Source organism: Lutjanus erythropterus, chromosome 6, assembly GCF_056507025.1.
Source record: "Lutjanus erythropterus isolate fLutEry1 chromosome 6, fLutEry1.hap2, whole genome shotgun sequence".
Taxonomy (NCBI): domain Eukaryota; kingdom Metazoa; phylum Chordata; class Actinopteri; order Lutjaniformes; family Lutjanidae; genus Lutjanus; species Lutjanus erythropterus.
Genome location: NC_139322.1, coordinates 9,061,585 through 9,087,066, shown reverse-complemented (window position 1 = coordinate 9,087,066; position 25,482 = coordinate 9,061,585). Strand labels below are relative to the sequence as shown.

General features: G+C 38.8%; 2 protein-coding genes across 3 annotated transcripts; both read right to left on the bottom strand.

Moving 5' to 3' along the window:
- Positions 1-1,045: 1,045 nt before the first annotated feature.
- On the bottom strand, positions 1,046-10,857 carry LOC146324825 (proteasomal ubiquitin receptor ADRM1-like). 2 transcript variants are annotated; one of them, XM_084720439.1, is made up of 10 exons: positions 10,716-10,857; positions 9,861-10,088; positions 9,655-9,771; positions 8,626-8,749; positions 8,415-8,501; positions 8,180-8,270; positions 6,550-6,791; positions 4,073-4,230; positions 3,534-3,636; positions 1,046-1,412 (listed from the first exon to the last, which is right to left on the bottom strand). In XM_084720439.1, the coding sequence occupies exons 2-10, from the start codon at positions 10,068-10,070 to the stop codon at positions 1,309-1,311; spliced, it is 1,236 nt and encodes a 411-aa protein (XP_084576565.1). In that variant the 5' UTR covers positions 10,071-10,088; positions 10,716-10,857; the 3' UTR covers positions 1,046-1,308. The 2 variants fall into 2 exon arrangements, with proteins under 2 accessions (XP_084576565.1, XP_084576564.1); XM_084720438.1 differs by having other exon boundaries at positions 9,861-10,091; positions 10,716-10,835.
- A 5,087-nt stretch (positions 10,858-15,944) lies between these two features.
- LOC146324824 (oxysterol-binding protein-related protein 2-like) lies at positions 15,945-24,314 on the bottom strand. The gene is made up of 13 exons (XM_084720437.1): positions 24,099-24,314; positions 23,893-24,004; positions 23,486-23,561; positions 21,828-21,962; positions 21,245-21,342; positions 20,973-21,155; positions 20,103-20,210; positions 19,909-19,998; positions 19,689-19,815; positions 19,071-19,190; positions 18,304-18,427; positions 18,078-18,168; positions 15,945-17,138 (listed from the first exon to the last, which is right to left on the bottom strand). The coding sequence occupies exons 1-13, from the start codon at positions 24,133-24,135 to the stop codon at positions 17,036-17,038; spliced, it is 1,404 nt and encodes a 467-aa protein (XP_084576563.1). The 5' UTR covers positions 24,136-24,314; the 3' UTR covers positions 15,945-17,035.
- Between the last annotated feature and the right edge of the window lie 1,168 nt (positions 24,315-25,482).

Sequence of the window (25,482 nt, the reverse complement as noted above, 5' to 3'; positions counted from 1 at the left end):
TAGAGCCCGTTGAGAGCCATCCTCCTCACCAGCATAAATCGGGGCACTCAACATCAGCAGCAGTGAAGCTAGGACTCAGGGGATGTCAAAGAAATACCAGAGCAGCGGGACTTTATACCACTGGAAACCAACAGCAACCTTTTAAAACACCAAAGTTACACAAACTAACAAACTGAGGCAGCTGTAGACGAGTAACTCCTGTGTTCTGTGAGGTAAAATTACTGTTCCTGTCAAAGGAGTCTGGTGACGTTAAAATATCTGGCTTATATAACAGCAGTTTCCTGTCATAAAAGGCTGTCTGATGGCAAGGTGAAGTGGTGAAAATATTCTAAATATAGCTGGGGACAAGTCAACCGCCATCTACTGTAGGTAAAACACTGACTATCTCTAAGTATCTCATGCAACACTGCTTGAAAAATGTTGAATTTAACCCTTCAAGTATGTTAAATGATGTACGAGTTGCTCCTATAAGTGCCAGACAGTATTAACCTGACTGCAGTACTTTCTGTGCGGTAACTCTTCTGATTTGGAGGACATTAGGTGTACAAGTGTGGAGGGGGGTAAAAAAAAAGTGCCTGAAACTACAGTGGCAGTGAAATGGTTAACCATCTTAACATAAGTGATATTTAGCGTTGACATTTCCGAAGTCTTGCTGCTGTCGAGATCTTTTTAAATGTTGAGGTCGTTCTCGTCTGGGAAAGATAATCACAAACCTTTTAGAGTCGTGGACGTGACGGTGATTCAGTTTATTGTCTGTGTCTGCGGTGGTGAAAAACATGTTATAATAAACGTCCAATAGATTCTGTGTGACTGTATGGTTGTTGTCAAATGGGTGAATATTCATTGTTTTCATACTATAAAATGAATGTTTTTGAAATATATTTTCAGACACTGAAAAGAGTGTTTTGTGTTTTTTTTTTTTTTTCAATAATCAATTTATAGTGTGTATGAAGCTGTTTTCATCTCTTCAGAGTGGTGTGGGTACTAAAAGTCTACAGCGGGTGAAGTTCACAAAACCCTCTGGAAAATAAACACAACGTCTGAGTGAGTTTCTCATCATTTTACTGTTCCCTTGTGTTTGCACAGACTGACTAGTAGCTGACATGCAGGTAGAATATACTGTATGTTCATTCAGTTAACTCAGTAGATATTAATTCAACACACTGTTGGAGGATGAACACAGCATCATCAGCAAGGTCTTAGTGACAGTTTCTACTATATTAACCATGATCTTTATCCTTAATAGTTACAAAACAGAAGAAGCAGCTAAATAAATACGTTAAATAATAATAATTACGTTAAGAGTTCTCAGTCCAAACTCATGTCCTCATCGTCGTCTTTCTTGTCTTTGGAGTCTCCGTCCTGGTCTGACTTTGTCTCCGTTTCCATGGCTTTGGCAAAAGCTTCCACATCTGCAGTGGTAGAAATGTCAGGAAATTAGGGCTGCAAATAATTCTTATTTTCATTATCAATTACTCTGCAAATCAAATTGCAAAAGTCATCTCTCAAAACTCATTTATACCATCTGGCTTTTTTTTTAATTAATTATTTTGTTACTTCATCTGTTCTCTTATATGTACTTTTATCTATTATTTTATCAACACTTTTAGCTGTTTTTTTATTAATTATCCCTCTTTGTAAAGCACTTTGCAATGGTAGTTTTGAAAGGTACTATATAAATATTTACTATAAAATATTAGCCCAAGAGAGCAGGATGATTGCACCCATTTAAGTTTTTTTTATTTTTAAATATAAACTGTCAGAAATAGTAAAAAATGCGGATTAAAATTTCTCAGAATGGGAGTTTACACAGTCATATGTGTTGTTTTGTCCAACGAACAGTTCAAAACAGCAAACTTACTTATCTGAATGTCTGAAAGCCCAGACTTTTTTGTCATTTGCTTGAAAAATGACAATTAAGCAATTACCAGAACTGTTGCTGATTCATTTCCATCATCTGACTAATTGTTTTAGCTCTGACTCAACAGACCTGCAGAATTTACTCACTTAAACAAAAGCCTGAACCTCAAATCTCATTCTTATTGTCACGTAAAAAAAAAAAAAAAAAAATTAAAGTAGAAACAGACAACTTTTCAAATCTCCCTCTAGTGTTTCCAAGTGGTATTACTGTTTATGCCACTGATGCAGAGAAAACACCTGTACACAACAATCATCACTGGATCACTGTTTGAGAAATGATCAACATTATGTTGGAAATGAGCGAGAAGAAAGAAGCATGGTCAGTGAAGAGGTAAATCGAAAGCTGTTGTTGTTGTGATGATGTGTTTGAGTGACTTTTGTCTAAATAAGTAACTACAGCAGTGGTTTGCATCAGGGTGGAGAGGAGAGTAAAGTTAAATGACAAAATTAAGAGAAAAAGCGTGCGATTAATTAATTAATTTAGTCTATAATAGAGACACTGGAAAAGTAGAGCTTGGTGGCAGACAGATTTTTCATAGTGAACCAGTCTTAACATGGATATCCATTACACAGAGTAATCAACATTTACTTCAAAAAGTTGTCTATTTACATTTTAATTCAAACTTAGGGCAATTTTTTTCAAACTTGAGTTGTATTTCAAAATATTCACTAAATGTAAAAGTCTCATCAGCAAAATGTAGTTAAATTATCAAAAGTGAAAGTACTGATTATGCAGTAAAATGGACTCCAACAGTGCTGTACTACTGCAAAAATTACCCCTGGTGCATTAGTGTTTAAGCTTAGTGTTAAATGCTTTGCAGAGTCGAGGAGGCGGCTCATATCACCCTGTACTGTTAGATACTTTAATCTCTATCAGTGCATCAAGTTTTCTAAGATCACCCAGTGCCAATCAAAAGTTTGAGCACATCTTCTCATTCATTTCTACATTGCTAATTATATATTGGAGACATCAAAACTATGAAATATGGAATTGTGTAGTCTGTAAAAATGCTTTTTAAGAATCTAAAATATAATACAACATAATATACTCACAGTCTTCTGCTCTATCAATTAAAGATTTGATACCATCATTGTTATTCAATCTTTGATTGTAAGTGCAGAAGAGAGTGAGTCTTTTTGCTCTTTGACATTTTAGATTCTTCAGAGTAGCCACTTTTTGTTTTGATTACAGCTTTGCACACTGTTGATCTGAACCATTTCATATAAATGAAATAAAGAAAAAACACTGAATGAGAAGTGTGTCCCAACTTTGGACTTTCGACAAACATCAGTCTTCAACGTGTGACCAGTAACTATGGCTGTAATAGAAATGAAGTGGAGTAAAAAGTAGAATATGTCCCTTTGACCCCTGATGAAGCAGACATATTAAGTAGCATCATCTAGAAATACTCAGGTAAAGTAAAAGTACCTCAAAACTCTACTTATGTACAGTATTTGAGTTAATGTACTTGCACTAATAAGAAGTAATGTCATTGTTTGCAGTTTTCTCAGTGAATTACAGCCTCCGGTGTCAACACAAAAATTCAACAGAGTTTTCTAGCAAAGAAACAAACAGTTACAGAGTCTCTGCTTGATGTGGGCAAAACACTGACCTCCTTTGTTTGCCGCGTCGACAGCCTCTGCAGGCAAGCCAAACTGGTTCATTAGAGGCCCTAACTGCCCGGACGCCAGAGCGCTGCTGAACATGCTCATAGCCTGCAGAGAGACAATAAATACCACGAATCAGGACAAATACCACAGCAAGATGCTAAATACCAACAGAAGAAAGCCTCATAATGACCAGAATAGAGAGCAACTAATTTCACAGGCGGCCTCTGTGCCCAAGGACAGAAAAATGTTGAATGTCAGACTCAGAAATAAGAGCCAAGAGTGGTTTGTGTATTTATCAGATGGACCGCCTTCAAGTGTGTACACAGGCAACAAATAAGAGGATGGAAACATTATGACTGTTTGACCTGCATCTCCAAAAACACTTAAAAAGAAATCCAAGACTGATACTGAGTGGCAAATGAGGAAACAACTTTTTCACACTGAATTTGAATGTAAAATTATCCCCAACTATGGAAGAAATCGCCAGTTTTTGTATTTCCGCACGATGCTGAGAGACAAACTGAGGGCAACGGACGTGTACCTGCTGAAACTGAGGCGAGCTGAGCGTGTTGTGGAGCTCCTCTGTGCTCTGCGGCAGGGACTCTCCAGAGGGCAGATAGGGCATCAACCTCTGCTGCACCTCAGGGTTTGCCAGGATGGGGGCCATGATCTCAGGCGTCAGGACGCTGGCGAGGTCCACTGCAGGTAACAAAACACCAACACGTAGTCTGAGGACATGTCCTCCATATTTTATTACCTACACTCGTGAAATCACTACTGTAAGGGTTATACAATACTCTTGTCCAGTCTTTATCTAGGTGATTAGGGATTATACCCTTTAAATGAATTTTATTTACGGCTGCGAGTAATGACTATTTTCATTATCAATAAATCTGTTGATCATTTTCTTCATTAACTGGTTTGTTGTTTCGTCCATAAAATGTCAGAAAATGGTGAAAAATGTTGATCACTGTTTCCAAAAGCCTAAGATGACGTCCTCAAATGTCTTGTTTTGTCCACAACCCAAAGATATTCAGTTTACCGTCAGAGAGAAGTAAAGAAATCAGAAAATACTGACACTGGAGAAGCTGAAATCAGAGACTTTGGACATGATTTCTTTTTAAAAAAAAAAAGATGAATTGATTTTCAAAATAGTTTTCAATTAATTTGATATAATTAAATAAACTGACTAATCATTGCAGCTCTACTTTCAGTGTTGTCTTGGAGGTTTTTCTGGAGTGACTGAACAGTTCACTGTTACTGGTGCATTCAACTGCAGTAGGAAATCTTAACACTCAAGCTATGGAGAATTCACAAACATATATCCTAATGCTAAAAACCAACTGGCTCAACTTGTGTGTTTCCACACAAACACTCAAGCTGCAACTAATTATTACTGTCACTTCTGATTAACTGGATGATTCTTTTCTTGATTAATCTATTTGTCGATAAATTGTGAGAAATGCCCACAAGAGCCCACCAGCGTAAAATCAAAGTTCATGTCCAAAACTCAAAGATGATCAGTTCACTATCGTACAACAAATCTAAGCAACACATCTTCACATTTGAGAAGCTGACACTTCAGGATCGTTTGAAAAATGCCCAAAATGATTAATCAATATCTTGTCAATTGATTAACTGACTGACTGTTGCAGCTCTAACAGACACACACACACACACACACACACACACACACACACACACACACACACACACACACACACACACACACGCTGGTGCAGTTGCCAGGATCTCCATAGCAACCAGTCAGTAAAGCCCCAACAACCACCTGTTGACAACGTAGCAACTGCCAGCAGCGCCACATCAATCACCAAACAGAAAAATAAACAACTCAGCAGATAAGTAGGTAGGCAGGTAATTTAACTGGTTAGCTGCCATTTTAAACAAACAACCACTGATTTTGGTCAGCGGAAACAATCTGTAACCACAACAGTGACATATTTTGTGGAATGCACTGGGTGAAGAAATCAAACAAAGTAAAAATATCAGAAATAATTAAAAGGAATGTAAAGCAAGCTAAGGGTGGTACTGTTGTCATCTTTAAATGTTTGAAATAAATAAAATCAGATATTATCACCTCTTAAGATAATAAGGCAAATTTGTTTGCAAACTTTTGACTATTTACACATCCAGCAGACGTTATCATTAATTAAAGAGTCAGTCACATCTGACCTGATCAATGCAACTCCGCTCTCAGTCCTCTATTTTTAATCTCCGCCAACTCCTCAGAAAAATATCGGGCTTTTTATCAGCTAATGGTTCCACTTTTCCTCACCAGCTGTGTCTTTCTGCCGTTTGCTGTTAGACAGGTAATGAGTTTTCAGGACTTTTTTTTTTTTTTTTTTGCTGAAAACAGCTGCCATCTGTCACCCCCCCAAAAATGACACTGGTGGGAATAAAAAAACACAGTAAAGCGCAGGTCATAAAACAACCATTAGAGCTGCACGTCATTATAAAGCTTCACTGCACTGAGAAAAGCTGCAGAGTCGGGTGATAAATCTGTAGTTTACGGCAGCTTTAACATCTTTGATATCACCTATAACACCACTAATTAATAATAATAAAATAATTTTGCACATTCTTCATTTCTTTCATCTTTAAGCCTTTTTTTTTACTCTTTACTACTCCTTCATTTATTGTAGTTTTAAATGTGAATCTGTAGGTAAGGTGAAGATGATACACAGTATCAATGAAGCAGGAGGGAGAGTTGTGCTTGATGAACTGTAGTTCAGTAAAATTAAATTATAATAGCTACAGATTATCGTACTTATAGGGTTTCCTGCTTCTGCAACAAACTGAATATATTAAGTTTAAATTACACAGTATTGCAGAGTCTGATGCCTTCACAGTGCTAATTATTTGCTGCATAATGAGCTGAAATTGCACTAATTAGGCCTAATTATGTATTTTCCCTCTGGTGGATATTTAGGTTTTTGTCTTATCTCAGTTTAAAGGGGCGTAGTGTTCAGTCTGCCTGAAGCGACGTCCGTTCCTCACCTCCCTGACCGCTGGCGGGCACGTTCATGGTGGCCAGGATGCTCTGCAGGTCCCTCAGCTGGATGGGCTGCGTGGGGTTGGCTGCGCCCGTCGCCAGAGAGGACACGGCGGGGGTGGAGGGGGTGGTGGCCGTCGGGGAGGCTGCTGAGGTGGCGGAGGGAGTGATGGGAGTGGTGGGCACCTGGGAGGAGCCGAGACGACTGGCAGCAGAGGTAGAGGTGGGGGTGACGGCTGTGGACGGACTGAGAGAGGAGACAGGAAAAACCTTTTGTCAGTCATGAGATACAAAATGTTATGTTGTGATTTGTATTGATTTTTTTTCTAGTTGTACCCATTTTCATTTAACCTTCATAATCTACTTCTGCTTCAGTTATTTCCTTCTTTTCAAGATGAACTCAATGTGTTCATTACAGGAGGTTGTAGAGACCAACAGCGATGGTATTAAAGCCATAAAACAAACCAGAGAACAAGTTATTCCAGTTGCTAAAAATCTGTAGTGTTTCCACTAGGGCTGCACGATTTGGTAAAAAGTCATACTGCAATTATTTATGAAATTGTGATTGTGATGTGTGCTGCTGTTAGTGGAAATGATCAGTTTTGCATTACAGTTTTCATGTTCACTAAAAAACAAACAAAAACTATTACAATCATGATGATGTGATATTTATTGAGGTCTGTGCCAAACAAACATGTTTTCTTTTATCTGGAGAATAAGATTTTCAGGCCAGTTCATCTCTGCAGCACTACAGTAACTCATTAAAATGCAGTTTTCTTATAGATTTTTCCTTTTTCAAAAACTGCGATTTGGTCCTGCGATTTGGATATTGCACTTGACCATATTGCAAATTTATTGCAATTGCAATTAATTGTGCAGCCCTAGTTTCCACCATCACAACCACAAATAAACATTAAAAAAATGAAGAATCTAAATAAAAATCTTCTCCTGATTCTTTTTAACTGGCAAACACTGTAACTTTGCCTGGGAAAACGTAAACACCGGCTTGCTTCATCTGATTTACAGGAGAATCCAACCTGGTGGCAGCCATTAAGTATAACTATACAGAAATAATTAATCTTCTCACAGATGGTCTCGTTTGCTGATGTAGGTCAAATGGAGGCTTCAGTATTAAATTGAGCCTGTTTCATAACCAGTTAAAAACTCCTTGTGGTCGCTTTAAAATGAAAACTCACCCACTCAGCTGTCTTCTCTCGGCTGAAATCATCCGATACGTGGACCTTTTACTAAGATTTTTTTTTTTTGTCAAACTGCTCTTTCCAAAGTCAGTAATTAAATTTCAGACTAAGGATTTTTCCCAAAGTGGCTGTTAAACACTGTAATAAAACGGTGAGTCAATAAAGATGCTCCTGATCTTTGATTATAATGTACTGACACTAAAATGTTGTTTACTGTTCCTCTCTCAGGCGGCTCATTCGGTTGCTCTTCTACCTCCAGTCTGTCTTCACTGCCCCTCATATGTCTGTGCAACATTACATCTCATTTGTTTGGCGATTTACCAACTATTATGAAAACATTATGCCATCAAAGAACCAGGTAGGTAAAAAAATACAAGGTACACAGCGACAGACAGGAAGTGTTTGGTGAGGTGGATGTTTAACAGGAATAAGACACCTTGTGGAGGAGTTACTGGCTGCAGGAACGCTGCTGCTGCTGCTCCCCAGGAGGTTGGCCAAGCCTGGACCTGCCAGAGCCCCGAGACCACCTGATATTCAGAGAAAAACACCCACCGTTATTTTCCTGAAAGCATGCAACTATTTTTACAAAGATATTCCAGTCTGTTGTCTGATTAGCGCATTCTCACACTGTCAGATCGGCAGATTGAGGACTTATTTAAGAAGGTACGTACCGATCCCCCCCAGTCCAGTTGGTCCAATAAGCTGCATGAGCTGGTTGTGGCTCATGTTTCCCAGAAGGCTCTGCAGGCCGCCCTCCCCTTCGCATGAGAAAAGAACAACCAGAATCAGAATGAGATTCAGCTTTGAGATGTTTTTCTGGCAGAATATTTCAGGATCTTGCAGAGGGAAACAAGCAGGGCATTTGAGGTGAGCATCTGTTACCTCCCAGAGCAGACAGGTCGTGTCCTCCGCTGCCGCCGCTGCCAAGAGCGCCCGGCATGGGAGGGTTGTTGAGATACTCATTCACTTTACGGCAGTTCTCCTCATCCTTGTCTGTCTTTGGCTCCTGAGATCAGGAGAAACAGAACAGAGGTTTCATCTAGCTCATGTTTGCCAACCATAGACTGTATAATTAATAGTGGACGGAGCCACTGAAGATTTTGGATGACAGGGAGGATCTGTATAGGTACGTCTCTGGCCTGATTGGATCTGACTGAGAACCTGTGGACACGTGGTGGTAGTAACTTCTCAATCAAAGGTATCTGCACCCTAAAGCATTCCCTGCTTTATTTTCTATTTTACTGAAAAAGGGACCTAATTTATAAAATGAACATCATGCATCATGTTTGAAAACAATCTGAAACTGCCAATCAAGACCATAATCTCATTAGGAAAATGTTTACTAAGAAGTAGGGTTATTATAAAGATAAATATAATCTGATTTCTCTTTGCGACCAGTGGAATCACCCCCTGCTGGTCATTAGAAAGAATGCTGGTTTAAGGCACTTCCACTTTGGCTTCACTTTTCAGACCCTGAAGCTCCGTCTACTTCTTACACTGTCTATGTTATGACTCATGGGCAATGAATTTCTGAAAAAGAAACTGTTTATACACAAATCATATAAGTTAATTTTACTACATTGAGCAACGATGCAATTTTGTGTTAACAATAAATGGTCTTGTCTTCTTTCTGCAGAGGTGATCACTCCCATGTTGATTTGATTTTAAAGCTCTTGTAAAGCAACAATGAATGTCTTGCCTGCCTCAGAAACATGTGTTTTTAGCTATCCAGCTAAATGTGATACTATGAAGTATTAAGTTTATAAAATTAGATTTTGAAAACATGGAAAAAAATGAGCAGTTTTCTTTGCTCTGAAACGCTGGGGGCATGTCTGATCCGCTGTCTCAGTGTCAAACACCACTACGACCCGAAAACATGATGGGTAGGTTTGTAGTCATCCAGCTGCATACCTGCATCCAGAAGAAGAGTCTTTTGGATCCAGCTTTGAACTTCAACACATAAACTCGTCCAGTGGTGCACTGGTTCACCCGCTTGAACTCGCAGTCATCAGGGAAGATGATCAGGTCCTGAGGCAGGATACAAAGTGGGTTCATATTAAATATTAAACAGTCAAACACAGGTGAAGCCAATATTACATTCAGACAGCGTCACCCACATCATCCACGTTCCCGGTGGTCCGGTCCTTCCAGCAGAAGTGGATCAGGGAGTCGTCGGTCTGCTGGATGTAGACCTGACCTTTGCGCTTGTCAGGGGTCACCGTGCTGCCCTTCATGGTCATCTTACCAGCTCGAAACTCCACCAGGTACTTGCTGGAGGAGCCGCGGGACCCAGACACCATGCTGGGGAATAAAGCTCCAGAGGCCATGATGAAGAGGAGGACAGACTGCTGCAGGGACAGACAAGAGGAGGAACGCCTCATAAACAGAAACACATGGACTCTGACTGAAAAAAAAAAAAAAAAAAAACAAGCTGTGGGAAGAAAATAAGAGCAGCTTTGGTCCCAGATATCAGACTGATGGAGAGATGAGGTTGTCTTTTTCCTGCTGAGTCACTGCACTCTGCTAATGGACATGTTATCCAGCAGTAGAATAATTTAAAACATATTTTTAATTGTAGATGTTTTTCCATTCATTCTATACATGTTTCTAGCCTATTAGCCTAATTAATGAATAGCTATTATTTTTATTGTCTTCTTGGGATAATAAGGATCATCTAGACTGACACCAAAATTACAAATTGACTAGCTATATAATATGATAAAGAAGCAGATATGAAACGGATAAGTGGACTGGAACAAAACTGATCCCAGTGCTCCCATAATAAAGCAGCTACTGGAGCAGCCACAGTAGCCACAGATGACTCTGCATCCTGTGACGAGCTGCGTATTTTCAGCTCACTGTGGTCACGACTGAGCGACACTTTAACAGTTTAAACACACGAACTAAACGCACACCTGGTTTCTGAGTTAATAAGACAAAATATATCAGAAAAATAAGATGTTTATACTCACATTTGCTCACTGGAATATCGCCCAGCCGGAGAGCAGTCAAACACACTGAGGATGATCGTGATTGGTTGGCTGCCGGCGGTGTTTCGCTGTGATTGGCCGAACCGCGTGTCAATAATGAGGGCTTTAAACACTGCGCATGTTCGGTAGAGACAGCACAACACAGCCTGTTTGGTTTATTGAACTGAAACTGAACCATTTTCAGTGCTTTTTAAATAGATATGGATCAGATAACGTTGCGGATATTTATTACAATTATTGCTCATTTCTAATTAGGCATTTTTTATAAAGGATTTTATGTAACTAATGACGTTATTAACGGTTAATACATAAGGTATGCTGTAGATGAGTTAAGAGTCACCAATAGTAAAAACTTTGTCTAGATCGTGAAAAATCCCTGTGACTGATTGGATTGTGTGACCACTTATCTTCCGGAAAATGTCTGAAAACAACATAATAAGCATTTATTCATGATAACTAACATTTATACCAGCATTATTACACTTCAAGTATAATCACATTACCCACTCAATATTCATTCCTTTACACTATTTATATTTGTTTACAATTTACAGAAACACTTGACTTGAATATAGACATTGTATGTTCTTGGGAACTGTTGTTTTTTTGGCTATATATACACACAGTTTCATCCACTTGTACGAACATAATAGTTCTGTTTATTTTTATCTGTCTTTATTCAAGTTTGTTTTTGTCATTAATATTTTTTGGATGTTTTTAATTTTGTGTTTAATTCAGTTTAGTTTCTACAGTGAGTTTGCTCATTTCGATTTAGTTAGTTTTCTAACTACACAATATAATTTCTGTTTGTTTGTTTTTTTCTAAAGTCTACTTTTTATTTTTATTTCAGTTAACTAAAATGTTTTGTCCACACCTAGTTTTAGTTTTCAGTTTAGCCTGACTGACTAAAAACCTTGATTAAACCTTAACCTTAAATTCTTGGAGCATTAATAGCAACTTAAAACAGATGTCAAATTCCCTGTGGGTTAGCATGCTGACAATTGGTAATAATCACTAAACACTTTGAGGTACAGTTGAGGGCAGTAGGCAGTTGAAGGGGGATGAAGGGTGATGACATCCTCCCTATTAGCAAAATGGCAAAAGAAAAATCTGCCACCCGTCTCTCCAACCCCTCGCCACAGAGAGAGTGTGTGGCAGAGTGGTTGTTTAGTTGAATATATAGTGCAGTCTGACTCATTGATATTTTATCTGAATGAGATTTGTGACAGTTAGAATCTACAGCTAATCTATGGCCTCGACCATGACTCTGAAATATCAGCAGCCAAACTGTGCTGTGTGTTGATAAATCCACGGAGCTGTCTGTGGTACTGAAGTGGTACAGTACAGTAATCTGCACTTTTTTCTCTCAGTCCTATCATGGATTAATAATATTCTCTATTGCAGCCCAAATACTATATTGAGTATTATGACATGGCTCTGTTAAATATTCGATCCTTGCTTTAATTTACAGGGAAACACAGGTGCATGCAGCAAAAGGACAGGACCAATACTCTACCAAGTGAACTACCAGGCCACCCCTGAGGATCATGTTAATATCATTAGTTTTACAGGTATTTGGCCTTAGAAATACCCCTAGAAATGAAGGAATATGCACCATGTAAGCAAAAAAAAAAAAATCAGCTGAAATAATAAAAAAAATATAAGACTACAAGATCTGGTAATAAAGCAGGAGCCAGTTTATAGTCTGACTCATGTCAGTGGATATTGTGCTTCCATGGAGTGTATTCCCATATTCCCAAACAAAATTAGAATTAATTAAATTTCCACAAACCAACCATGAAACCCATGTTGGTCTGGGGACCTGAGGCAGCTGCCTGCTTTGCCCAGTTGATAATGCAGCCTCGATATAGAAATATATTTTGACTCATCAGTTTTGGGCTGCATCACAGTTCATTTTTACAGCAGCGACCATATGGTTTCTTTTGAATAACTTTCCAAAGAGGTAAAGAAAGAATGTAAACCTGGGTCAAAGCAGAAACTCCCCTCACAGAGACTGTTGCAAAAGACCTCCTGCACAGTGTCTAACCTGCAATATAACATTTCTTTTCAACATTTCAGAGTTAGACCTTTATCTCACAGTGTGCAGGTGTCCTTTTGCAATACACCTGTCTCATCTGATAGATGTACAAAGTAGTCCTTTGTTCCTTGGAGAGAATGTGAAATGTTCCTTCACACGTTATTTTCTTGGAATTTAATGTGTGAAAGTGCAGGATGGATAGATACATAATTTCAAGGGGTCATTCTGATAATTATTTATGTTTAGGACTATTGACGTACATGTATAAATGATGAAATTATCATGATTGCTATGATTTCTTGTGGAACTGTGATTAATTTATAATTCAGTGTTTGACTTAATGTATGTATTCAATTTTTAACTTAATGAGATAAGCTGTTATGTTTGTTGTGTTTGTGTTTATATTAGAGTTATCACAACACCACAATTTTAAAATTTGACAATACTAGTATTAAAAAACGATGATCAATACCTCTTTCGATACACAGCAAAAAGAAAAACATCCCAGGCATACAAAAAAGGATAATTTTTTCTCTTTTTTTATATTAATAACTTGGTTTTTTTATGCTTCAAGCCAAACATCAGGCCAGGAAGACTCAGAACTCAGACTTGAATGAACACCTGAATATTAGTTTTATATTGTTTTTAAAAATGTGGTATTGAAAAAGTATTTAAGTATTGATACTTTTGACAAGTTTAGTTTATAGTTTGTTTAAATGTGTACAAATGTATGTGTCATAGATCCAAATAGCCAATGCTTACACGCTGTTGCTAATGGGGATCCCAATAAAGTAAAAGTATGAAGATTTTCACAAGATAGTAGTCAGAAAAATGTATTTTACAGTGCAGCAAAAACATGTGTTTTTCTTTCCTATCATACAAAATCATCTTATGAGTCCTTAGCTGAGCACCACTGGTCTAAATAACACACACTGGCAGGGCTGATAGTTTCAATAGTCCTTAATTTATTTCTCAAATATGCCATGTATGCATATGGTTGTGTGTGGATAACAGTATGAAGAGAAAGAACAAAAACATGTCCGAACATAAGATGTAAACATTCTCAAATAGATGCTAGACAAAACGAGAGGGTAGAGCGTATGAGATCAGAGGAACCATCAGAGCAAACCTGCACCTCTGAGTGTGTGCAGGCCTCACAAAGTGCTTTGAATTCAGAGGAAAGTTGAGAGCAGCGGCGAGGGGGGCGGGGGGGCAAGATGGAGGAGGATGTTTCACTATACAGTATGTGCAATGGACTGTGAGCGTTCAAATGTGCAGTTTATGCAGGGTTAGTGCTCGCAAACAAAAATAAGATCTCTATACTGGAACAAGCGCACTGCTGTATGTACTTTATGTATGTAAGCATTATATAATGAGCACACAACATTCATTAACTGCGGCCTCTGTAGTGTCTGAAGCACTCATTGGCTACTAGCTAAAGAGGAGTTAAGTGTTTTATTTTTCACATTTCAGGAGGGCAGACCGGGTGGATCAGTTTGCATAGGTTTATGATGGCTACTGTGTCCTGTTTTATTTGCTGTTGCCGTGTGTGACACAGCTTTTATTGGTGGAAAAATGACTCAGGGCATCGAACTGGAAACTCTGAGAGCAGCCAGAGTTACTCGTCCACACGTGAAGGAAAATGTCTAGAATCAGGAGTCAGTTTGAGACAGCTTTCTCTTTCAGCCGGAGGTTTTCGAGCTGTGAGGCAGAGACGTGAACTGCAAAGTCATAACTAAGTCAAAAATATTAAAAAATATTTTTAGATTCAAGGGGACTAAAACTTCCAGGGGATATTATTATCTTTTAAATAACAAGGATCTGCTCAGAACTTCAGAGGGGTGTACTACAAAGCAAGCTGGACTTGGCCAAGTTTTCTTTGCGTTGGCTGGCTAAACAAAACCTAAAACTTTCCACCAGTCAGAGATAGCAGGTATCAAGATGGTTATCAACTTTCTCTGTTGAGCCAGGTTTTCTTCATCAGGCTCAGAGCGCGTCCCCATAAAAACAGGTGTTGTTTGACTCCTCTTTTGTGCAAAATGGACCAATTGTGTGCCGCCTACTTCAGTCATGAGGAACAGGTTGCTAGAACGGAGAGCTACGAAGAAAAGCCACGCTGCAGTTGCAAATAAGGCCAGAGAGGAATGCTGACAGAAAACAGTGTAAAGTCTTAACTCAGTATATTTATTTTATTACCCAGTGCACTCTCAATGCCTGCCCTTTATTTCTAACTGACAGCTGCACACTGTAGAGCTCTCAAACATCACATGTCAAGATGAAGAACTGAAGAACTGCATTTAGGTCTCACACTGACATTTTTGTCCAAATCAAAATTAAATTAATTCTACAGATTTAATATTATGTGTGATAAATAAGAACAGACTAATCGATTTTATACACTGTTTTCTATTAGTTGCAACACCAGAAGTGTAAAGCTGATGCAACAGCAAATCACGACCAAGCATAAAATCACAAGTATGAATTTATGGAGGTTCCTGAGGCAAAATACATTTTGAATGACTAACTTCATGACTTTTGTTTGGTGAAATTACAAACATCTGTCTCAACAGGTTTGCATTAGGGCTGCACAATATGGAAAAAAAAAACAAAAAACAATCATATGGCGATAATTTTGATAGACATAGTGATTACAGTATGATTTAGGTTTAGTGGGAGTGACAGTTTGCTGGGGGGTCTGTACCAAACATGCCTACTTAAATCTGGAGAACAGGATTTGTGGGCCAGGAAATCCTGCAGCACTACTGTACTTCACTATAATGCTGCTCTGTCACACATTTATTGCGATGTTGATAATCTTTCGATTAATTGTGCAGCTTTAGTTTGCATATATGTTTTCTCTCAGCGGAGAATCTGTGGTGCTTTTTGCAGCTGATTTACATCTGAAACTCTGAGCATAACCTCCTCTGGAGCAGATTAAGAGTGCAGCAAGTCGCCATGGTGATCTAGGTTAAAAGAGAGCCGTGTTTGTGACAATGAAAACTCTGGATTTAGGCTCAACATACCTCACTAACCCATTAATCTCACCTTGTAGCACACCCCTCAGAACGACTGAGAAATATCACGCTTCTAAAGTTTCTTCAGTATCAAAATAATCCAGTGATGTTTGTTTGTATCAGTGGACACACGGCAAACGGGAACAGTTCGTAGCTAATTTGTCAGATGTTTTTATGGTGCCAATTTGCTGAAAGTTAAACAAATACAGGGTGAAAAAAAAACAGGATCCAAGTTGTTTTCCACAGCCTCACTGACTCCATGGCAACATTATAGTTCCTGTTTACAGTCCCCAAATTATGGGATCTGTAATCAAAGTAATGCAAGGAATATTAATTAAAGGATTACTGTTGTTTTGACTAAGGCTCAGAAAGTCCCATCAACATGTTTATTTTTTATAGTGTCAGACTTTAAAAACCTGCTTTAAACCAACATGCTCTGTATCCCTTTGCTTGTTTAATGTGAATGCATTTACACTATTATACTTAGTGCAGAGAAGGTTTTTATGGCTTTAACTTGTGTAAATAACCACCTTGGTGACCATGCATGCACCAATTATTATACACATCATCTATGTTACAGTGGACAACAATATAATGTACCAACAATATCTGTTTACTGTGCCAGTAAACATGGTTATAAGCAGCTTTCATCTCTATTGTAAGTCTCTATTCACAGAAAATTATCACACTTGTGACGTTTTTTTAGAGATGTTTTTACAGCTAACTAAAATAGACATCTAATATTCAAATAGGTTATATATAAAAGTAACAGATGTGTTTAAATAACCCCTGATATTTGAATGCAACTGGACAGAAGTGTGTGGATCGTCTACAGGTGGGATTATGGTTGAGTACCTGAACTAAAACGGAGCTTTGTGTCCTGCAGCAGCATGGTCACACACACACGCACAGGTGACTGGTTTAAAACCCTCGACAGGTGAGTTACATACATGTGGACTATTATTATCAGAATCGTGATTAGGGCCTATAAAGATGAATTTGTTTGATGTCAACATTTACAGTAAGTAAACTCTAAAATTCTCCTTAATATAACATTTCTTCTGTGGACGAGGTTCACAGTCATAATCTGATAAACTGTCTGATAACATTCTGATATCAGCTTTTCGTCGATTCGCACGGAGACGCAGTACCAGTGAGCGTCCAAACGTCACAGAGACACAAATCTTAGATGCTGAGAAATAACGTGAATCCTATCAGGGAGGAGATCTTCACACCGAGCACCTCCTGTGTCAATAAATGTTGGGACAGTCAGTGTAATTCCTGTCAAAGTATCCACCTGTGTACAGCCAATCTTCAGCTCCTGTGTGAGGGTTTGTTCCCAGCTGAAACCACCTGGAGAGACAGAAAACATGCAGGACCTGCTTTTAATAACAGGGTTTAAGGAAATATTACATAACATGAGCAATGTACAGATCCCAGAACATGTTAAAATCAGGATTTTTTTTTGCTCACTTTCAGCTAAGAAAGTGTGAGTAACAGCCTTGGCAACATGAAGAGACACAGCTGAGGAGCAGACCATTTTTTATTCCAGCTGAACTCCAATAACATAATAAGTGTAGTCTTTCTAATTATTTAACATTAAAATTATATGTATTTAGATAGCAGAAATCCATATGAAATGAAACATTGCTGGATTCATCCATGTGCTAAAGTGATGTCTTCTGTCATTCAGCCTGAGCCTGGTTCATAGGTTTTGACAGAGAACCGTTCCCCCGCTGCATCACCAGACTGCATGCATTCACATGACTGACAGGGCTGGATTATTTCACACATGGTGTGGCGTTTGTTTAACTATTTGATCACATTCTGCATGTAATGATTTTTGCTGAGTGAAAATTGAAAATACAGAGAGGGAGCGCCGGCCTTCACAACACCACGAGAGGACAAATAATTTTTACAGAATGATATGACATGGAAAGAACCTCCTTGATTAAACTTATTACTTCCACCATGTAAATGATGTTTTTCAATTTTGTTTGTTTTTTGTCGCCAAGATTACAGAAAAACTACTGACCTCATAGTCATGAGACTTGGTGGAAGGGTGTAAAAGGCTTTAAAATAACCCAATTCAGACTAGTAATAAGGAAATGTTACCAAGTCTGACATAGAAAAAATGACTTTTATGTAAAAGTGACTCAGATGTTATGTAAGAGACCAGCATGTTAAATTCCCCTCACGCTTATGAGGTAATGAGGTACATGCTGTTGAGGAGCTTTTATGCAAGTTCTTGTAAAGCTGTACACCTGTAATAAAAACATCAGGAATACACACCTGGTTGCCCACTCCTCCTCATCCTTAGAGCGTTCCCTACGTGAGGCTCTTTGTTTCTCCTCTAACCGCTCTTTCTCTGTACTTGCAGCATCTAGAAAAAAGCAAAAATATTACAGATTCATATGAGAGTCTTGAAAAATGCAGCCATGTGTGTCAGTTTTTGCTTCTTTCAGCTTATACAAAATATAAATGTATAAATAAAATTATTATGCGAGGTTGGTGTTACCTATGTCTCCATTTTCCATGGCTCTGATGTCGGGCCTCAGCCGGCAGTCTGTCGGTGCCAGTAGTCTCTCCATGCCGGGCTCCAGCTCATTTAGTGTCATGGCAAAGCTGGTGAAGTTATACATCTACACAGAATGAAACAAAGCAGAGGTTAGTGAGAATAAACATCTTTATTATTGTGTTTCAGGGTTAGTTCAGGTTTACCAAAGTCATAATAATACATATTAACAGATTGAGGCAGCTGTAGTACAGTGACTCTCATGCTCTGCAAGGTAAAATTACTGTGTTTTACCAAACAACTCTGATGGTTTTGGAGAGAACAATATTTGACTCATCTACTAGTGGTCTCCTGTTGGAAAAGGCTGTCTGACAGCAAAGTAAAGCAGTGAAAATATTCTAAAATTCTGTTTTACTTTAGTTTTCATGGGCCTGTACACGTACTGTATGCAGCTACAGAGAAGTAGACTGATATTAAGATATGATGATATGGCATTAAAAAAAAATATTGCAAGCTCAGCTTCTGTATGTAAGAATGCAGATAAATAATACACATTTCTGCAGCTGGTTTCATGGTAAAGAAAAAGCAATATATTGTAATCAAAGGAAGTGAACTAGATTGCAATCTAGCAGACATTGTTGCATGCAGAATTTAAAATTACATAACAAACATTCAGCTTTGCAAATGATTTATGAGGACGGAAATGCACTCAACATCGTCATGCCTTTGTTGTTTTTATGCGTGTGTGTGTGTGTGTGTGTGATATTGACCTGTGCTGAGTGAGCAGGCCGCGGCGTTATCCTCCACAGTAAGGCACTTCCTGGTATCACAGTCACAGTCTCTTGAACTTCTGGCATGTCGTCTGCCTCCTCACCTTCACAGCTATGTTCCTACACACACACAGAAATAAATATCATCATCAGACATGGACTAACCAAGCCAAAGCTCACGGTACGTACAGTACATGTGCAAACAGGTGATTCACAGAACTACAGTTGCCACAAATTCAACACGTCTCTCAAGCAACAATGCATGTCATTGCAAGACATTATGGATTAGTGCTGGCAATGATCTAATCATACACTACACTTTGAACATAACTCCAACTAGACAACAGCAGTAGCACACTACAGATATCAAATACACTTTTACCTTACCTTCTACTAATGCCACTGCATGTTATTGTGAAAGGAAAAGATACCGTTTGAGAAACAAATTCAGAGCGATGAGTAAAATTCACAGTTTACTTCACGTTGTTACACAGAAAAAACACGTCAAAGACAAACGTGAGAACAAACTATAAGCAGCATTTCATCTCAGTGGAAGATCAGTTTGCTCATGAGATTTCAGTCAAAACAGACCCGACAGAAAATCTGAGCCTCACTCACCTGTTTCAGCTTTTTAGAGTCTCCTGCTGTCTTCCTGTCCGACTTCTTGTTTGCTTCGTAGACCTTTGGGTCCACGCTGTACATGCACTCTGTCCACTTTCCATAGATCACTCGCCGCTTCTTCTTACTGGTTCAACAGCAAAGACATCAAATTCAGGTCAGAGAAAATTTTAATCACAGCCCCGGATTACTGACAGTGTCGTTGTGGTCATGCTCTTACCTTTTGTCTTGGATATGGCCTTCTACTCTGTGCAGCTCTTTCCCAAACATGCCACACGGTTTGAAGTTTAACACGCACTTATCACCCGTGCTTGTAAATTAAATGCAAAATACATACATCATCAGTCAATAATCGGTCAATAATCACTACCCCAACCAGTTTAAATCTCTTCAGTTCAATGTTTGTCTCCTTACCTGTGGTTGACGATCTCCACGGTTCCGTACTGCTCAATCCAAAGCTTCCCCAAGATGATGTTATGCACACAACACATTGGATTTGTCCATGTGTACGCTTCTTTATGTCTGGAAGAAATACCCAGAATTTTTAAGGAATAGTTCAATATTTTTAAATATTTTGCTTTCTTGTGGAGAGTTGCACGAGAACTATTTGCAGCACCTGACTCAGCTAATTCCTGGCTAATCCAAAAACGGGCAGAGATAGAGCGTGAGTGAAGCTGAGGTGAACAAATGACGCTGCTACCTAGCAGCTACCCATCTGTGATGATACCCGCCTGTCAATCAAAGTGGGAACACCCTTAATGAAGGATAATTTTAAACCTTAATATAATTTTTACAGGTGAGTTATACAAAAATTCACCCCTCATTCACTAGTTATTTATTTCTGCTGCTAAGCTTGGCATTTTAATTTGGAGGTCTAAGGATGCGAGCAGCCTTTCGGTCTGCCTCCTTCAGAGTAGAAGAACAACCCCACCAAGTGGCCAGAGGTGGGGTTGCTCTTCCACTGTCACTTTCTGGAGGGTTTTTTTGGAGTCTGTCCATGTGGCATCACTGCAAACTAATTATGCTGTCAACATTAACATGCATGCGAATGACACTTCCAATAAGTAAATATTAACAAAGCTTGTTTTCACCCGAAAGGGGGGTGTGGTCAAGAGAAGTGCTGCATGGCCGCTCTCATCCACAGGGAATTACTCACTCTTGGAGCCTGCCTCAAATGGCTGATCAAGGAACTGCAGTTTTTGGCACTTGCGCGTTTTGCTCCATTTTTCAGCCCTGAGCCCGAATCAAAACAAAGTCAGCACGTAGATGTGAACAAATACTCACTTCAGTAGCTCCAGAGTCATGGTGCCTTTGGGCTCCGCCTCCACACTTTTGCCCCAAAACTTGAGTTTCGGGTAGATGGAGCCATGAAACTCGAACTCTTGCTTCAGAGACTGGGCATGGAAGGCACTGACAGGAGGGTGGTGGCTCACCTGTTCTGAGATCAATCTGTAGCCCTCGTCCTCTCTTAAAAAACAAACACATAAATTAATCAAAAAACTGTTCTGTTCCGATTTAAAATTCTATAGACTTTTATCAACAGTCTTCTCCACTACCTTATGAGCTCATATGTCTCCCCCAGCAAAGGATTAAATGGCTTTCCAGTCCTTTCCCATTGAGATGCTACAGCTGAAACAGCAAATGCAGCAACAACCTGACACAGAGAAGTGGATCAGAGCAGAGCGGCAACAAATGCTCAGTTAATTGATTGACAGAAAATTAATAAAGTCATTTTTCAAGCAAATAGTAAACATTCCCTTGTCCTAGTTTCACAGATGTGATGATTTGTAGCTCTTCTTTGTCTGACACAACAGTGACACTGAAAATCTTTGGGTTTTGGACTTTTGGTGGGACAAACAAGCTATTCTGAGATGCCACCTTGGTTTGTAGGAAATGTTATGGGTAAAATTCACAATTTTTCAGCATTCTAAGGACCAAACGATTAAATAATTAGTAGATTAATCAATGAAGAAAATAATTGTTAGTTACAGCCTTAAAATCAGAGTAGGATCTGTAACATCTATCCGTCCATGTATGTTTACAACAATAGTCCCACAGAAGAAATTCATTTCAAAGATAGATAAAAATAGCATGAAAATCTAATAAAAACATAACTTCAGAATCATCTGTGATCTGTACCTGCATGCGGTCTATTGAGTCAGACAAACTGCAGGCTTTGTGGATGAGGTGAGTGTGTTCCATGTACTCCGAGATTCTCTGGAGAAAGCTCAGCGGCTCGTTAAACACAACTGGCATCGCTATTTTGGACAGCTCCTGCAAGACCACATGAAAAGAACAGACCAGGAAAATGAGTAACAGCATACAGATATGACCTTTGACCAGATCAGATTCAAAGTGTGACACTGCATACCTCACTTGCACAACTCAGGCCTCTTACTTTTATGCAACAACAGCACTCATTGCACTCTGTTGTTCACTTAAGTTATTTTGGTTCTTTCAGATGGCTGCAAAATAATGTATTCTCTAAGCCAATTATAGCCAGCTGAGCGGAGGGAACAGCAGTAGTAAATTATTCAAAAACAAATAAATACCACACTAGACTCACAATCTGACTACAGCTTGTTTGTAGCAAATCTGTTGTTATATATTCAGATTTAATTGTCTGAGTAGCTGCACAGAAGATCAGCTTTGCATTAGACCTGGGCAATAAACAACAGTGATATGTATCTGCAATAGACGCTCCATCAATAACAAACATAAAAATGATAATAATAATAAAGAAAATAAAAATAAAATGTTCAATAGTTTCACTTCAGTGCATTAAATGCAAACTACCATTACAGCGCATAACAAACACGCTCTGGCTCATAAACAGCCTGTCATATCCCTTGATAATGGAGTGTGCTGCGAGTGACACAAAAACAGCCAGTCATTTAACAGGTGTGTTGTTCAGTTGCACCAAGTTAATTTTTCCTCCTGGGATTTATTAAAAATACGTAATTAAAAATTAACAGTAATTATCATAATTATTATGACTGAAAATACAGCTGCATGTTATGCTCAAGAAAACAAAACAAAATATGCACATTGTGATTATTCTGATAGATAATGTGATTGAAATATGGTTCACAATTAGTGGGAATTATCATTTTTACATCACAGTTTCATTTCATTTCATTTCATTTTAACTGGAAAAAATGTCACAAAACTATTAAAATCATGATGATGTAACATTTGTCAGGGTCTGTACCAAACAAACATATTTTCTTACAGTGGGAGAACAAGATATGTAGGGCAGAGCCTCTTTGCAGCACTACTAGAGCTGCAATTAGTGAATTATTAAATTAATAGCTTACTATTTTGATAATATATTAACTGAAATTTTGACTGAAATTCTCTGATTCCAGCTTCTTAAATATGAATATTTTCTGGTTTCTTTACTCCTCTATGACAGCAAACTGAATATGTTTGGGTTGTGGACAAAACAAGACATCTAAAGCTTTGGGGAACAGTGATTTTTCATCACTTTCTGAATCTTACAGACGAAACAACTAATCAGTTAATCAATAGATGAATCAACAGTGAAACTAACTATAACTGCAGCCCTAAGCACAACAGTAAAACGCTGTTTTGTCACAGATTTTTCTTTATCAAATAATTGCAGTGTCTGCAATTTGGATATTGCATATACTGTAATTGCCAATATTTAAAATAATCATACAGCTGTAACTGAAATTAAACATTTTATTGTGGTCAATTTTTCAGCTCCATCAGTGAGCCCTACTTTGCATAACTTTCTGTTCTCTTAGTTTGGTAAGGAAGCAGATAGGACTCACCATGCCGATGCATTTCTTCAGTATACTCCAAACACTGAAATTGTTTCTGGAGATCATTTCAGCAGGCAGGGTTTTCCTGGTGCACATTGGGACCAAATATGATTAAAAAAATGTGAAATTAGAAAATAAAAACTTTGACAGTGTATCAGTTAAGACAAAAAAATGCAATCAGAACACAATGTACTACTTCGAAATCCAGATGTAACACCAACAATAACTCCAACTGCTCTGCAGAGGAGGTGTTCACTGGCTGAGAGCATAAAAATGTGGTTGCACTGGCCTCGGTTGCGGCAACATGTGGGTGCATGTATGATAAACCCCTAAAACCCTTCAGACAAATGTGCTCATGTGGTAACATGACCACATACATGCATGCACGCATACCACACGTGTGCATGATTCCTCACCTGCGCTCCCACACTCCATTCTCCTGTGTGGCACTGCTGTCAGTCACCTGCTTACTGTCAAACACCAGGGCATCTTTAAAACTGACTTCACAGGAATCATCTGACTCCAGCCCTGGATGGGAGACAAGAGGTGGAAGAGGAGAAGGAGGGTGAGGGAAGACGACCAGCATATTTCACCGTATAAGACTTCTGTCAGGCTGTCTCACCTGTCTCAGCGTCGTAAAACTCTTCTTCGCTGTTCATACTGAGCACAGAAAGTAACTAAGCGTTACTCAGAAGTCATGTTTCCACCATCGGCCTGTCCCTGCAGCCCAGCCTCTCTCCAAGCATCACAGACAGCCAAGACACACAACCTGCAAGAGCATCGACTCGTTACAACAAGCAGGGCAGCTGCCTGTGTTCGTTAAATGCTACTACTAACGTTATTTAGAGCATGCTATGACTAAAAAGGTAACAGCTTTCCACAGCAGCTCGCTGTCAGCAGCTCTGTTCCCCAAAGAGCCTTAGCTATTAGTTAGCTAGCTCTCCGGCTAACTAGCCTTTAGCATCGCTGCTGCACTGAGTTAAACCGTCAGTTAGAGGGTGGACAGCAGACATTAGCTAACGTTATCAACACAGACGCTGACACGAACATTTAAAGACAATTCAAATAGATATACCTGTGAGTTAGAGTCAAATTATTGCTCTAGTAACGTAAACAATCGAAGAGTACACTGCTGCCTCTGAAACAGGGTGGAAGTAGGCGGCAAGGACACCGTGAGTGACAGCTCCGACAGCCAATCAGATCGCAGCACGGACAGCTCCACAAATAGAAGGGAAAGAGCAAAAGTTCAGTCCAGAGGCTGTTTTCAACACAACAGTGTGACATCAAAAAGTCAGAACAGGACTTTTATAAAGGCAGGATGGACGTGAATCTTTCAGATGGTTTAGTTGGTGGTTAAATGAATGAATCATTATCATGTGTAAGCTTCTCCCACAGGATTTTAAGAACATTTGAGGGTTTCTGAGGAGCAAAAACTCTTTAAAATGAACAAATACATGATATTGATTTTTTTAAATCTGGGATCTCATATTGTCATGGGGCCATTGCTGGTAATGTCATCACATAGGAGGGCCACTTCAGCATTCAATAAATATGAGAAAGCACAATATTTCTCAAATTTTACATTTTTATTGCCATTATTAACATATTTTCATCACACTTGACAAAAATATGCAAACAGCAGTTTCTATACAATTTTTAGTTAGCCGTGCACTGTGCACAATCTCAGGAACTCTTCAGTCGCTTCAAGATGAAAATGACTAGCATTTTCAGTTTTGTTTGTGCTTTCATCAAGCGCCGAATTGTGTTTTTATTTCATTGTATATAAAGGCATAGTTTAAATTGCGTGAAACAACTCAAAAAAATAATCAAACAAAACTTAATAATTTGGTGGGCCAGAATGTCTTCTATTTTTGACATCATGTCAGAGGTTGGAGGAAGAGGAGCAGGGCCTGGAAACAGCCTGCAGTTTGCCTAAAATAGTTCCTTAAAAGGACCTTAATTTTTCAATTTAGGTGGAAATTTAAGGAGCCAACCCAAACATAGAG